Source organism: Centroberyx affinis, unplaced genomic scaffold (assembly GCF_046629955.1).
Source record: "Centroberyx affinis isolate AG114_WGS23_722 - 3 ecotype Tasmania unplaced genomic scaffold, CSIRO-AGI_Caff_v1 ptg003619l_1, whole genome shotgun sequence".
In the NCBI taxonomy this organism is placed as follows: domain Eukaryota; kingdom Metazoa; phylum Chordata; class Actinopteri; order Beryciformes; family Berycidae; genus Centroberyx; species Centroberyx affinis.
Genome location: NW_027281533.1, coordinates 48,398 through 64,001, shown reverse-complemented (window position 1 = coordinate 64,001; position 15,604 = coordinate 48,398). Strand labels below are relative to the sequence as shown.

At 38.7% G+C, this 15,604-nt stretch overlaps 1 protein-coding gene, 1 non-coding gene and 1 pseudogene across 6 annotated transcripts; 1 reads left to right on the top strand and 2 right to left on the bottom strand.

Moving 5' to 3' along the window:
• Positions 1 to 673: 673 nt before the first annotated feature.
• LOC139661782 (cytochrome b-c1 complex subunit 6, mitochondrial-like) lies at positions 674 to 5,704 on the bottom strand. 5 transcript variants are annotated; one of them, XM_071540345.1, is made up of 4 exons: positions 5,567 to 5,704; positions 5,181 to 5,219; positions 4,728 to 4,889; positions 674 to 913 (listed from the first exon to the last, which is right to left on the bottom strand). In XM_071540345.1, exons 1-4 carry the CDS (start codon positions 5,609 to 5,611, stop codon positions 881 to 883), a joined length of 279 nt encoding a protein of 92 aa, XP_071396446.1. In that variant the 5' UTR covers positions 5,612 to 5,704; the 3' UTR covers positions 674 to 880. The 5 variants fall into 5 exon arrangements, with proteins under 5 accessions (XP_071396446.1, XP_071396444.1, XP_071396447.1 ...); XM_071540343.1 differs by having other exon boundaries at positions 5,543 to 5,696; XM_071540346.1 differs by having other exon boundaries at positions 5,181 to 5,216; positions 5,567 to 5,694.
• trnak-cuu (transfer RNA lysine (anticodon CUU)) lies at positions 5,027 to 5,099 on the bottom strand. The gene has a single exon. It is a non-coding gene; the product is annotated as a tRNA-Lys (tRNA).
• Positions 5,705 to 8,095: 2,391 nt separating the features above from the next.
• LOC139661788 (cytochrome P450 2J2-like) lies at positions 8,096 to 13,767 on the top strand (annotated as a pseudogene).
• Positions 13,768 to 15,604: the final 1,837 nt, after the last annotated feature.

The window sequence follows — 15,604 nt, the reverse complement described above, 5'->3', positions numbered from 1 at the left end:
CCTAACAATTGGGGGAAAGTGCTGTAAGTGTTACAGCCTATCGCCGGTGAACTCGGGACAGCTTGCTTGATGCAGTGCAATGAGAGATTGGTGGGGGGCGCTCGTGCTGCTTCAACTTGTGACAACCTGCTGCATGGTTTGAAGGTTTAATGGTTGTGCAATCAAACTCTGGTATGATACAAAGTATGTTGCCGCCACATAACCCACAGTTATACAAGACGTCTTTCATAATCATCTAACTAACAGAAATACTAGTCATTTTGCTTAAAACACCCATCAGTTTATCAAACAGAAGATAATCAGGTAACACTATATTTGGACAGTCCAATGCTGATACTCAACTTGCTAATTGCATTCATTCCTGCTCATTTCCCCATAGTCAAATAAAATGATTTCTCCTTTATAATTAACTGCATGAACAGGCATTTTTGCACAGGTAAAGCTATGAACTTTAACCTGCAATAAGGCCATTGTAATAAAATCTTGTAAAAAAAAAAAGATCTGATCCTACAAGCAACTGCAGCCACTACAGATAGGCTTTATATGGAAATGCAGCCAGTCGTGTTTAAACTGTGATAACATTTGATTTCAAACATCAAAGGCTGACATGATCACTTTACAATCTCATACTTGTTTTATAGGTATACAATATGGACACATGACACAAAGTAAGTGGTTTTCAAGCCATTTAATGAAATGCTGACACAACCTTGTTTCAATACTTAATTTACAATTTGTTCACATGAGCAGATACAGTGTGCACTTTAAATTACAACATACAGCAGATCCATATATGTGGATCTTTTTAAAACCATGTTCTTCTTATGTTTCAGTATTTCAAGAATGCCATCAGCCAGTACAGGAACGATCTGGAAGGACTTCATTTGACAGAATGGAAGAGTTTGTGCGCCACCTAGAGGGAAAGGGAAATAAGAGGCAATTCCGTAATACAAACATACTGGACCGTGTAAGACAAATAATTGTTTGTCCCAAATTAGTGAGCCTCAGAAAGCTTTGCAATGGAACTCAAATCTTAATCACATCAAATAATATTAATCACATTACTCTTTGGTAGGAAAAATTATGCAGGCTTCAGGCAAAATATTCTGCAACTGGAAAAAAAAACATTACTAGGTGGTCTTTTTATATTTCAAACAGAGTATTATGTATTCCACAGTTAGATTTTTTGTTGGCCATTCCAAAAAGGACATTTGAAGCGGTAACAGTGCTGCTAAAGTCACTTCATATGGAGGTAACAGTAAATAAGAGTTCCCAGCTCAGAAAAATCACTCCGCGCTCAAAGAGGTAATTACAAGTTGGAAAATCTGGACTCATAAATGGACCAGGCTTTCTCTTAGAAAACTTGGCACTACCCAACGCAATAGTGAGTCTTAAAATTTTGCATATCATTCAAAACAACAGTGTAGATTGCAAATTAAAGCAGGCAAGGATAAAACCTGAAACCTTTAACAATGACCGAGGCACATGATTAAGGAAATTTGTCTTTCAGAGAGGGTGAATCCTTCCACGGTAGTTCTTCTAAGGTCTGAGGTGAGAAGTTAACTCTACACAATAACCACCGCACAGGGCTGCAAATACAGGGGTCAAAAAGGTTTAGGCCATTAATGTCACTACAAAAACATTCTAAGGCTAAATTTGGTTCAAAGGATAAACAACAGAGGGAATGAGCGGAGGACAAGTTAATCACTTTCATGAACACTTCTAAGTCATAAGTCGCTCCAACGACTATTCCCACATCACATGAACGCAGCATAAACTACAGCCACATTCACAAGGGGAGGGACATAATCGTAGAGTGTGACATGGAGGGAGACGAAGACTGATGCAAAAGGAAAAAGACTGACAATTCAGTATCCTCAATTTTGACTGTCAAATCGAGTTTTCCCAGTCATATGATGGCCAATACCATTTGAATGTTAATTAATAACAGCTACTTGATAATATTGTGTTTATTTCCTCATTCTGAAACTGTATGTTTGTTATTACTGTCTTATTTTAAAATTAACAATTACATATCTTCTTGTTTTATGGCTAACATTACCATGTCAACCACAAATAAAAAAAACAGCAACAGCGCTAACCATCGAGCCACTGTGCCGTGAGCCATGTCTAAAAATGATATGATACATTGAATTTAAAATTAATCTTTAATTCCTTGCACTTGATTGCAAAAATTTGTGCCATCTTTCAAGTCCTTTGCTAATATTTCTACGTCAATGTAAAATTTAGATGCAAGTGCTTGTTACAAGTGGGAGGCATGTATTTTTAATCTTATTCAATGTCACTGCAGGTTTAGGTGCATTCTGAAACAAAGCATTTGATGAAATCTCACTTCATCAAGCCAATCACTAAGCAAGTTAGATTAGATTTGCCGTTTCTCGTCAAATGTACAAAGATCACCGAGGCTTCATGGGAATTAATTTGGGACCTACAGATTAGGGTTAGGGTTAGATGTCCTCTTGCTTTGTTCCAAAATGTACTTAAACCTGCAATGACATCACATGATGAGATTGAAAAACACCTGCGTCCACTTCTAGGCAAGGCAAGGCAAGGCAGCTTCATTTGTATAGCACATTTCATACACTGGGGCAATTCAAAGTGCTTTACAGAGTGATAAAAATACAGTAAAGGTAAAAGATTTACAATTAAAAAGTGCAAAAGTACAGACAAGAGATACAAAAGATAAAAGACTTAAAAAGTAAACTAGTTTACTTTTAGATGCACATTGTGAGTGAACCCATATGTTTTTCTGTAATTTTCTTCTCCCCTGTCCTTCCTGATTCTACTCTTGATCTGATATTTACATCAGATCTCACTGCCTAAGGCAGACGAGAATCATAGATTCTCCTCCTTGTCAAAAACCTCACCATCCACAGATGGATGAGAATCATACAGGGTAAAGCTCTGTCCCCCCCCACATATAGTGTTCACTCATACGCAAGTAAGCATTACCTGGACAAGACGAATGAAAATTCATACTTGCCCGTGTCAGCTGTGTTGGGATCCTGAACAGAAACAGTTCAAATTAAGGCTATTTAAAAGATTTGAAAAGATACGTTTTTAGCCATTACAGGGTAGAGTAGGCAGTGTAAAATAAGAAAGTTTTTAGCTTTGACTTAAAAGTGGTCAGAGTCGGGGCTTGTCTAATATCATCTGGGAGGTTATTCCAGGTCTGTGTTGCATGATAACAAAATGCTGCTTCACCGTGTGTTTTTTTTTTGTTCTAACTCTTGGGACAGCCAGTAGGCCAGCCCCAGATGTCCTAAGGATCCTAGATCCGAGATGTATTTGGGCCCAGAGCCACAGAGTGATTTGTAGACAAGCAGCAAGATTTTGAAATCAATTCTCTGAGTGACTGGTAGCCAGTGTAAGGATTTTAGAACTGGTGTAATGTGGTCGTATTTCTTAGTTTTCGTCAGGACCCTGGCAGCGACGTTCTGAATAAGTTGGAGTTGCTGAAGAGCTTTTTTTGAAAGCCCTGTGAACAGACCATTGCAGTAATCCAATCTACTGGAAATAAAGGCGTGGGTAAGCCTTTCTAGGTCTTGTTTGGACATTAGTCCTCTGACTCTTGCAATATTTTTTAGATGGTAGTAAGCTGACAAAGTTACCGATTTGATGTGGCTATTGAAATTTAAATCTGAGTCCAGGATAACGCCAAGATTTCTGGCTTGACTTAGTTATGAGGGACAGGGAGTCAAGGTGAGAGCAGACATTCTGTCTTTCTTTCTGTGCTCCAAAGACAATTATCTCGGTCTTATCTCTGTTTAGTTGGAGAAAATTTTGCTGCATCCAGTCATTGATTTGTTCGAGTTTCAACAGGTCCATAGTCACCTGGTGTAAGTGATATGTAGATTTGCGTGTCATCTGCATAATTATGATAGGCTACTATCAATCATTTGCATCTAAATTTGGTGCCAGCACACAAATATCAACAAAGGACTTGAACGATGGCACCAATTTCTGCACTCAGGTGCACGGAATGAAAGATATATTTTAAAGTCATGTAATTTTCAAAATATTATTTTTAGACATTTTAAAATGACGTATCACTGCTAATGTGAACTGAATTACTTGAATTACTGGTTGACATGCAAAAATCCATCTAAGACAATGTCTTCATGTGGCCTTTCTAAATGGCAAGTCTTACATACCTCCTAGAACATCACTCAAGACCATTTCAGATTTGAACGAAGGATCCACAAAGTAAATCACTGTTAAAACCCCACTTGTTTAAAATTGCTTTTCGGTGATTTCGTTATATTTTATGGCATTTTAGTTCATTTGATTCTATTTGTGTTTTTATAATGTGATTAGTTTTTATGGCTTTTAGTTTGTTTTATTCTCTGCATTTTAAATGTGTCTGTTTTTATTGTAAAGCACTTTGTAACTGTGTTTTGAAGAGTGCTATATAAATAAAGTTATTATTATTATTAAACTCCCTTGTAGTTATTCTTTTGATACAGGGTGAAAATTTGAAAACGCCAATGGGTGGTTAGTATGCTGAAACTTGGGGAAAATTCAAAGACAACGAAGGAATAACAAGCCAAACAGAATACTTTTGGAAATTTAGGTAAATAGGTTACATCGCTGGTTTGCCATGTTAGCTGGGTAATCTTGACTCTTGGCTCCATCGTGTGTGTTTGCCATTTTGAGTGAGTGTTGGTGAGTGGTGAGTGTTGAATACCAGCAGATATTACACTTACACAGTGGTCCCGAGCGTGGAGGAAGTCAAAGAGCTCCTCAGTGCAGTCCTCCTGAGTCGCAGACCGAGAGCCAACTCTGGTCTCACACTGCTCCAGTTGCTCCCGAGTGTGGACGCAATGCTCTGCCTCTTCACATTTCTGTCGCATTGTCTCAAGGGGATCCTAGAATAGTCAACATTTAGTATATGCCTTTACACTTCTCCACCGCCTTGTACGGATCAAAGAACACGTATTTTCAGTATGGGGGGTTACAGTGGGGGCTACCTTGTTTTATCTATAGGGAACCACAAAATTGCAACCGCCCAACGTGGGGCTCGAACCCACGACCCTGAGATTAAGAGTCTCATGCTCTACCGACTGAGCTAGCCGGGCGCAGATTCTCTTCCACCCTTTGACAGTTATCGAGTACCAATGAAGAGGATTAGTCATACTAATGTTAGTTGTTGCACATACCACCATATCTTCCTCTTCCTCCTCTTCTTCTTCCTCCTCCTGAGAGACAGTCACAAAACAAACATTCAGATTCACCCGGTGATACCACCAGTTAGCTACTGCAACTACATGATTTACAATTTCACTGTCAGGCAAGTTAACAGATCTATGTTAAACTGCAACCAGACGGTTGTGGTTTGTTGCATAAATAACAACATCCTCCTGAATGACGAAGACGAGTTAACATTAGCTAACACTAACATAAGCTAGTCGACGTTTACGTTAGCTAGCTAATGCTAATGCTAGCTAAGCTATGACTGACTAACTAGCTAACTAGCTAGCTAGCTAAAATTACCAAACGTTATCATCAACATAGAATTAACTTGGTATCCGAAAAGGTGACTAACATCGTCGGGTTCTCCGTTCATGATCATTTTCTCTTCGAAAACCATGATTCTGATGCTCCTGTCCTAAGGTGACCGGCTATCAAATCTCGGGTATTTGTGGAGGACGCAGCAGGTCACACAAGCTCACTGGACCGCTATCAAGTCAGCGAAAAAAACAAAACAAATAACTTCCGGTAATAACCTTCAAAATAAAACCCTTATCGACGAACATTTGTTGCATCCAGGTGCAACGTTGTTTGAGTAATAGGCTAAATTTGCAAACGTCAAAAGAAAGACTATATTTAAGAATGTAAATAGTAAATAAAGTGTTGTTTTCACATTGTAGACATATAGGACTATGTGAGATGCAGTACACTATATGGCTGCCATAAAGTCAGACACTTGCTCAAACTCAAAAGTTATAAGACTTTGAGGGATATCTTGAAAAGGTTAATTTTAACCCATAGCAGGGCAATATGGCCCTCAGCTAACTGACATTAGTTGACATGAGTCTACCTTTCTGACATGTGCTGAAGTCATCAAATTGTACCCTTACAATTTTAACCTTGAATTTACCTGTCCATAATCTTATGTAGCCTAGTATAATCTTATTAAAGTCTTATTAGTTTTACAGATAGGGTTTTGATTTAATGCTTTATTTCATTGGATTTTTCTTCTGTACAATCCAAATCCTATTCTTTTTGTGACAATTTTTGTTTTATTGTGAAGGCAGAATCACCAGGTTTCCGGTCTAATTCTAGTTGTCTCCGGCAGTCTTGACGCAGCTAAAAACTGGAATGCTGTCGTCACGGCACTTCCCTCTGTCGTCACCTGTCAACATTATGGAACTCTACTGCCACCACTTGCTTGGAAGGTGTGACTGCACCAGGATCACAAGAACATGGAGAGAAAACGTAAATTATGGCTGTAGAAGATAAAGTAAGTTGGAATGTGACGTGAAGTCAACTTGAAAAAAGAGAAAGGAAATGCAGTGTTTTAACTGTATGTAAAAAGAAGCCCACAGGGAGGATAGAGATCATAGTGGCTGCCAAACAGTTTCTTGATATGAATGATGCAGCAGGAAAAATTCTTCAGAAAAATGGCAGTGAAAGGGGAATTCCAATCAATTTAAGAATTCATACATGTTATTTCCATGGTCTAGGAAAGATGAACCACTTTTTCCCAAAGCAGAAATCACCAGATTATTAAACCTCAAACCTGTAATGTTCAATATGTAGAATCTGGAGCTGCTCCATTTCTGATTAGGAGGCTGATGCTGTAGATTCACAGTGTTCATTTGAGTGTTTATAGCCTGGACAAATGAGCTGTGCTCAATTACAGCTCTATTATTTCTAAACCAGAAAGCTGTACCCATATCCCTCTAATTGCTCGTCATTCTCTGTGGAACAGCTCCTAATTTACATCCTGATGGCATCACTAGTTTACATTTCAGTTTTCTGGTTTCTGGCTTTGGAACACAGATGCTCATATTCACAAATAGTGATTGGTCTGTCTCATACCATAAAATACAAATTAATTCAAGTGGTATTTTGCTTTATGATATAACAGAAATACAGGGTTAAAATGATTCATAATTAATATGGCTATTATTATGAATGTAAAGTTAAGAGATCATCAGACTCTAAAGAACAATACACACTCCTGTGCAACAGGTGGCAATATACCTTAGTTTGTGATATGTCAACAATGAGACACAATGGACAGTAACTGCTGACATTCTGTCTGCACAGTTAACACCAAGAAACACATCACACAACCTACTATTAACTTAGACTCATAGTTTCATCATAACAATGGCAACTGATTAACAGTGTTTGATCTATGATTTCCACAAAGGTCAAAGTCCAGTAAAAAGATCATTTGATTGGCCTGCTGATTGATTTTTTTTTTGTATTTGTAGCTATACTTTATGTTACATCCGCTACAAGTCATTAGCAAAATGAATGACAATCACGGAGGTAAAGAGTAAACATTTTTTTATTTGCAAAGTTCAGGCTTGACAAATTAAGTTCGCCCACCTTAACCTCCTCACTGTTGTTCCCAGCTATCGCTAACAGGGCAGGGACTGAGTTCCACCACATCACACCAGTACACACTGTAGGCAATAAGTCTTGCACGCTAGGTTAGTTAACACACTCCAAGGTTTACACACGTGATTCATTTCACTGCAAACGATTAATAACCACGCCACCTCTTAAGCCTGCCCTGACGGTCTGGCTGTGAATCAAGCTAAGTACAGTTATTGGTGGGGGAAGTGAACAGAAACAAAACAAACAAACGAAAACAAAAAAGAAAAGAAAACTAGTCCGCCCCCATATATTTTTGCCCGCTACCAGCACACTTGCCAGGGCGGACTAGACAGAAAAAGAAACCCTAAAAAACAAACTGGCAACAACGAAAAATAGTCCCACGGCAAGAGCAGCTAGTGGGCCACTGATGCTCTGCAGGAAACAAAAATTAACAATCTTAGACACTTTATTTTAAAATACATACCAATTAAATGTTAAAAACTACTTTAAAATACCTGGTATGTCGATCTATTTCCTCGACTACCAGCCGCAACAAAGAACAGGGAAGCAGGTCTGAAATACATAAACACTACACAGAAAACAGCCTTAGGCCTACCCGTTGTTCCTGCACTCCGGTCTGGCCAGCATGGAATGAGATGTGCACCTGCCTCACTCCACCGGCCTGAACCAACCGTTGCAACCTGCGTTCCTCCTGCAGGTAGCCCTATATCTACAACCCCTGCTAATTGGTGCACCTCCCCTTTTTTACTCAGTGCCACCTGCCACATTTATTATCCCTGTGGGGAAATTTGTCCTCTGCATTTGACCCATCCTATACACACACTAGGAGCAGTGGGCAGCCGCAGTACAGCGCCCGGGGACCAACTCCAGTTCTTTTGCCAGTGCCTTGGTCAGGGGCACTGACAGGGGTATTAACCCTAACATACATGTCTTTGACATGTATGTTAGGGTTAATAATCCTTTGTTGTGTGGCAAAGAGCAACAACATAAAACGTTGGGTGGATGCTCAGAGTCTGCTCCTCTTCATTGTGGTCTTCTTCCTCATATCAGATTATATCAAGTCCCGCCGGCCAAGCAGCTTCCCTCCTGGACCCTGGGCATTACCCTTTGTGGGGAACATATTTACTGTGAACTTTAACAGGGCCCACAAAAATCGGACTCAGGTAGAAACATTAAACTATCCATTTCTTATTATACGTATTAACCAAGATCTTCAGGGGCATGTTTTCTATTCTGTCTCTTGATACTGTTTTTCCTGGCTGTACCCCATCTCGGCCTGTAGCTACCTTTACCATCAAACTTGTCTCCTCTCCAGTCACATACACACATCTTTAATATGTGGGGGCTATGCAATTCCTCCTCTCTCAAACCTCCTTACAGTTAGAGAGATATGGAGACATGTACAGCCTGAGAATGGGTCAGACGTGGATGGTGGTGTTGAATGGGATCCCGATCCTGAAAGAGGCTCTGGTGGTCCAGGGAGACAGCCTGGCAGATCGCCCAATACTTCCTCTCCAGGAGGAGATATCACTCAGTCGAGGTGAGAGGACTTATCATGCTGTAGGAAATATGGGTCTTTACATACAGTGGCACTGATTATGAAGAAATATTAATTTGCATAAGGTGGCACAAGTGATAAGAAAAATATTCCTACAATATCATAAGAATCAGTCTCATGTCAGTCTCATAAAGTTAACTATCAATTTGGGATATCAACTAATAACTGATATGGATAGATTTAATAATAGAGTAATAGATTGGAATCTTGAAAACTTGTCCAATGAACTTAAATCATATTAGGAAGTTCCTCTGGAAAAACTAAAGCAAAATAAAAGATAAATAAAATAAAAAAGCCATGGTAAAGGATGAACTCTGAAGCGTTGCATATGTTTACAATATTTTCAGGTTCTTTTTCTCCTGCTGACAAGTTTGTTCAGCCCCTGAATATTTCCCTTCAGATGTAGCTACCACTAATGGCCATATGAGGAGTTGGCAAGAAGTCCCTGGAACCTGCCATCTTGGATGAGTTCACACATTGTGCTAAAGACATTGCTGACCATAAAGGTAAATAGTGAATGCATAGTGAGACAATCTGAATGAATAGATACACAATTTACATATAATTGTCTGTTTAACTGTCCAGGTAAGCCCTTTAATCCACACTTAATCATCAACAATGCTGTCTCCAACATCATCTGCTCCCTGGTTTTTGGTCATCGCTTTGAGTACGGGGATGAGAGGTTCATGAAACTGATAAAGAAGTTTGAAACTGCTCTCCAGATTGAAGCCTCCATTTGGGCACAGGTAAGTAATATATACAGAACATGGCCAAAAGTATACAAGCAGCACTAATTAGTGGATTCTGGTATATAAAATCTCATGCAATCTCCATAGACAAGTATTGGCAGTAGAATGGGCCGTACTGAAGAGCTCAGTAACCTTCAACATCATAGGAAGGCAGCAATGTTCCAACATCTTGTGGAAAGCCTTCCCAGAAGAGTGGAGCAGCAAAGGGGGGGACAAACTACACATTAATGCCCATGAGTTTGGAATGAGATGTTCGATGAGCAAGTGTCCACATACTTTTAGCCATGTGCTGTATATGGTATATACCCAGCTTAAGGTCACTGGACAATGTTACTCCATGGAAAATGTGCATGGTGCATGTGAGCTGATTTGTAAATGGATACATTATCAATATTCAGTGATATTTAAGTAGGTTGCCGCAAATGTATTAGAAACACTTTTATCCAGCTTTCAGAAATCTCTAATCATTACATTGTTATCACTCAATTCTGCAGCTCTACAACTCATTCCCTCTGCTGATGAGACATTTGCCGGGGCCACACCAGACAGTCCTGCACATCTGGAATGAGGTGAAGGACTTGATAAGAGCAGAGCTTAAAGAGCACAAAGACAACTGGGACCCCACAGAGCCGAGAGACTACATCGACTGCTACCTGATGGAGATTCAGATGGTGACTAGCAATAGAAAGCTTCAATTGCACCTGAATGTAAAATTAAACTTAATATACAGCATAATTAAAAAGTAAATTTGTAAAGCTTGTGATACATTGCTTAAGATGATATGAAAAAAACAAAACAGTTTCTTGTTTTCACATACATAGCAGAACTATCCACTGCTAAGGTATCAAACTGTAGCTTTTCATTTTGGCATCATTCCCAGTAGGTGGTGGTAACAGTGCAAAGCTCAAATATGCAATTTTGCACTCTTATCACTATCAGCATACTTAATATTTAACTTTAGTCTACTAAAGCAAAATATTAAAAGGTTTAAAAAGCTTTCCAGTAAGGATTAAAAGGTTTTTAACACTGACTTGAAAGTAAATTCAATCGACAAAGCTATCATGACCTTGGCTTGAATATAGTTTTGGATTAATGCCAACATGAAAGTGTTTTGACTTTTTATTTTGTATTTATTTATTTTTTTTACAGTTCATTCTAATGCATTTGGATATTTTCAGAGTAAAGGGGATGCTCAGACAACTTTTGATGAGGATAACCCGGTGATTTGTGCCTTGGACCTGTTTGACCCTTCGCTGGGCCTTCCTCTACATGGCAAAGTACCCAGAGATTCAGGGTAGGATCACTGAACAGGCCAAAGCTCTTTGGTCTGACTCAATGGTGTGCACAGGAGTTGACCACACAGTAAAATCAGCAGTATTAATTTAACTGTGTAGTGTGTAAAATCAACATTAAGCCAGTGTTTATGCAAGTCCAAACCCATCTAACACCCATTTTACATTTTTAGGATGGATGGAGGATGGAGCTTTTTCTCAATGTGCCTTACTTACCACTGTAAAAGATATAATGATGTTCAATTAAGGAGTTACATATTGCTTTTTAATGAGTTTTGATTGCAATCCAATCATCAGGGTGTTACAATAATTCCCAATTTGACCTCGGTGCTGTTCGACAAGAGTGACTGGGAGACGCCCTTCACCTTTAATCCAGGACACTTTCTAAATGAGGAGGGCCAGTTTGTGAAGCGAGCCGCATTCCTCCCTTTCTCTGCTGGTAAGGAGCAACACAATGATTCACTCATTCATTCACCTGCTGAAACACCCTGGACAGGTTGCCAGTCCATCACAGAGTGAACACAGATAGATAGACAGTCACACTCACACTCACACCTATGGGCAATTCAGAGTCTCCAATCTGGACTGTTGGAGGAAACCGGAGCCCCCAGAGGAAACCCACGTGATCAAAGGGAGAACATGCAAACTCCACACAGAAAGAACCGGGGCCAGGAAATCAGATTTGCAGAGCTTCAAGTTAGGATTAAAGTAATAGTGATGCCACTAAATCACTATCTCCTTTTTTACCACAATGGTTGGCATAACAACCAGCTCCTCTTCCTCTAAAGCCCTTTTTAGACTTTATCATGATGACATCTACTGTATGTTATATGTATTTATGTCTTTTATTTATTTATTTTATGTTGTGTATTGGCTGTGTTGACTACTGTTTGCAAACCAAATTGCCCCTCGGGGACAATAAAGACTATCCAATCCAATTTTCTCTGTGATATTGGGTGATGTTACAGAAACAAGCAGTTATACTATTAATCTGATTATTTTGTTAGGGAAAAGATTTATTTTTAAAGCTACTAACGTGGATTCCTTGAATATTAATCAATTTAGAATGTTCATTAAACGTCATTTTATTTTGGAAGGATATATTGCAAACACAAATGATGACGTTAAAAAATATTTAGAAAGGTGGGAAAGGTTTATTGAAGTGGAAGGCTGGTAAAGAAAAAAAAACAGAAAAAAAAGCATAAAGTGTAGAATTTGAATTTTTTCTTTTTTCTTTTATTTTTTATTTATTTTTTTTATTTTTTTCCCCTTTCTCCTCTAATGTTTTGTTACTTATTTAGGTTGTTAGGCCTACTGATATATGTTGTGATGATATATGGTATGTGTTTGCATTTATTATTTTGGTTTGTTTTAGTGTTACTTAGTGTGTTAAGTTTTTATTTGTGTTTATTGTTTGTTTGTCTTCTGGTGATTTATGTCATGTTTTTGTTAAATAAAGAAAGAAAAAAAATAAAGAAAAAAAAAGAAAAAAAAAGACTATCCAATCCAATCCAATCCAATCCATTAAGGCCTCCGCTAAATATCTGGGCGTTGTGTTTGACCAGCACAAATTACTATAATTTGAGCAACATATCAACAAGCTGGTTCAATCCCGTTTTCTCCAACTAAGATATATTGTAAAAATTAGATCAGTGCTATCTGTCAAAGATCTGGAACACCTAATTCATGTTTTCATTTTCTCACATTTACTTTACTGTAATGCCCTATTCTCTTGCCTTAGCCAGGCAGTCTTGGCTCGGCTACAACTGGTCCAGAATGCGGCAGCCAGGTTATTAAATAGGACTAACCATATGGCCCATATAACTCCAATTCTCACCTCACTGCAGTGGCTGCCCGTCAAGTAAATTTAATTCTAGGATTTTTTTTAGGGTGCCCCTGTGGCTCAACTGGTAGAGTGCATACCAGTAAGGGACAGTTCTAATCGCACCAGCACATGTTTAAATCTGGCCTATGCCCTTTGCTGCATGTCATCTGTCTTTCTTGTCAATCTGTACTGCTTCACTGTCAAAACACCAAAAAACAATTATTTTAATCACTTACAAGGCCTTGAATGGCCTGCCCCCTTATATTGTGAACTGCTGACTCTGTATAGGCCTGCAAGGTCATTTAGGTCCTCATATCAAAGCCTACTAGTCATCCCCCAGGGAGCTGTTTTGTTACCATGTGTCCTTTTGTCTTTCATGTCTTTCTTTTTATTCTCTCTTTGTGAAGCGCTTTGTAAAAAAAAAAAAATCGCTAAATAATGATTTACTTACTTTGGAGATCATGGTTGTCATTGATCCATGTGATTGCATAGTAGAAATCACCCATTGTCAAATAAATATTCACTTTTTTTTTCTCCACAAGTTGAGGATGTTTTTCTGTCCCAGGTAAACGAGTGTGTCTCGGGGAGAACCTGGCCAGGATGGAGCTTTTCCTCTTCTTCACCTCCTTCATGCAGCGGTTCACCTTCTCCATGCCTGCTGGTGTGAAGCCTTCACTTGACTACCGCTTTGGGATCACTCTGGCACCGGCTCACTATGAAATCTGTGCTATCCTGCGTCAAGAGTAACTCTGTCAAATGGAAAACCCCTTCAAAATCCAACAACTATCTTTTTAGTCAGCAATCTGCCAATATTGCCCTTTCATTTAAGGTCAGATGTGATCAACTGCCAATATGGTGGAGGTTCCTCTATGACCACAGCTACATAAAAACACGCTATCAAATCTGCAGTGAAATTTTCTTTGAACATTTTATTTATTAATTTAGTTGCTCAATAATGACTTTTGTATATTATTTCTTCATTTAAATGTGGTAGGCTAAGGTATCCCAGAGATTCCCTACCATTTAATTGGTGTTGTGGGTCACCCTGCCCCTTCTGCCAGCACAGAAATATCAACAAAGGACTTGAAGGATGACACCAATTTCTGTAGTCAAGTGCAAGGAGTGAAAGACTTATTTTAAGACAATGTGATTCTTATGTGGGCTTTCTTATTAGCAAGTCTTACATACCTCTATTTTTAATAAAATCTCAAGTTTTGTATCTGTTTTTGCTTGTTACAGTTTTTCACAATTGTTTATACACTAAAACTGGAACTTCGGACACAATCACTAAAACCTGAAACTCATGTATCAAATCCCTAAACCAAGTGTGCAAACCTACAAGCACATTTTCAGCTTTTCACTCAGTTTGCAATTCTCTATCACACTTTTTGCAAACCACTACACACAGTAATGTGTAGTTTACTCTCATTCTCTACATTAGGCACAACATTCAAAAACTAAAATCACATGTGTTCATTTGGAAGCACTGCCATCCCAAATGCCTAAATTCATTTACCAATTGGCAGCATCCACTCATCACACATATAAACACTAATATCTGAGTTGTTCACTCAGAAATCAGAGCTTTAGCTCTATAAAAAAGGCCACAGGTGAGCTCTCTTGTTTTTGAGGACAATGTTGCAGTGAGAGCTAGAGGAAGAGGAGTGACAGTAAGAGGAGGAAGAGGAGGACGAGGACAAAGAAGAGCAAGGAGAACAGTTACCTCAGATGAGATCCGGGTCACTTTGGTTCACCATGTGGTCAACATGGGTTGAGCATGAGGGAGGCTGGGCAGAGTCCAGTCCAACCTGAGCTTCACTGCTGCTTCCATCATCCAGATATTTAGAAATGAGAACAGGGAAGTAGCCTACTGTCTGCACCATACTACTGTTCTTTATACTGGAGTAGTAGTAGTAGTCCTGTGCTACTCAGTGATGGTTGGCCAATGTTACAGTAATGTGTCATTTCATATTGAAAAATAGAAATATTCTTATACCCTAACCAATCACATCATGTTTTTAGATCTTCTGCAGAACTTATCAGACGACAAGCCTTGGCTTGTGATGTAGACGAGGCGCTGTCCGACCCAAAAAGGAGGTAGGATGCAGCCTCATTTTTTTTTTTTTTTTATCTTTTTTCTATTTTTTTTTTACAGAAAAGCTTTTTTTCTGTTTTTATCCTACTGCACTTCACATATCCAACTCATTCAAGTGTTGAAATAAAGTATTTTTGATTGAAATAAAGTATTTGTGTGTTACTATATATTACAGTCTTTTACAACAGGCTACTGTGCATGAGTGTACCTCTGAACTTGCAAAAGGCATAAGCCTACTGATGAGATATTCATAGTAGTGTTTTCCGTTGAGCACATCAGTGTGTAGTCGGTTGTTAGAAAGATGTATTCATTTGATGGTGGTGTGTGTCATTTTATTGCAAAATAACATTTTGAAAAGAGATAAAATGGTTTTGAATGAAGTGTTTCATTTTGCCAGTGATTTGTGGAGTTTTGCATTTTGTGCTAGTGGTTTTGTGTTTTGTGTTTAGTTTTGAGATAATGAGCCCTAGTTTCAGAAAATGTGTGTAA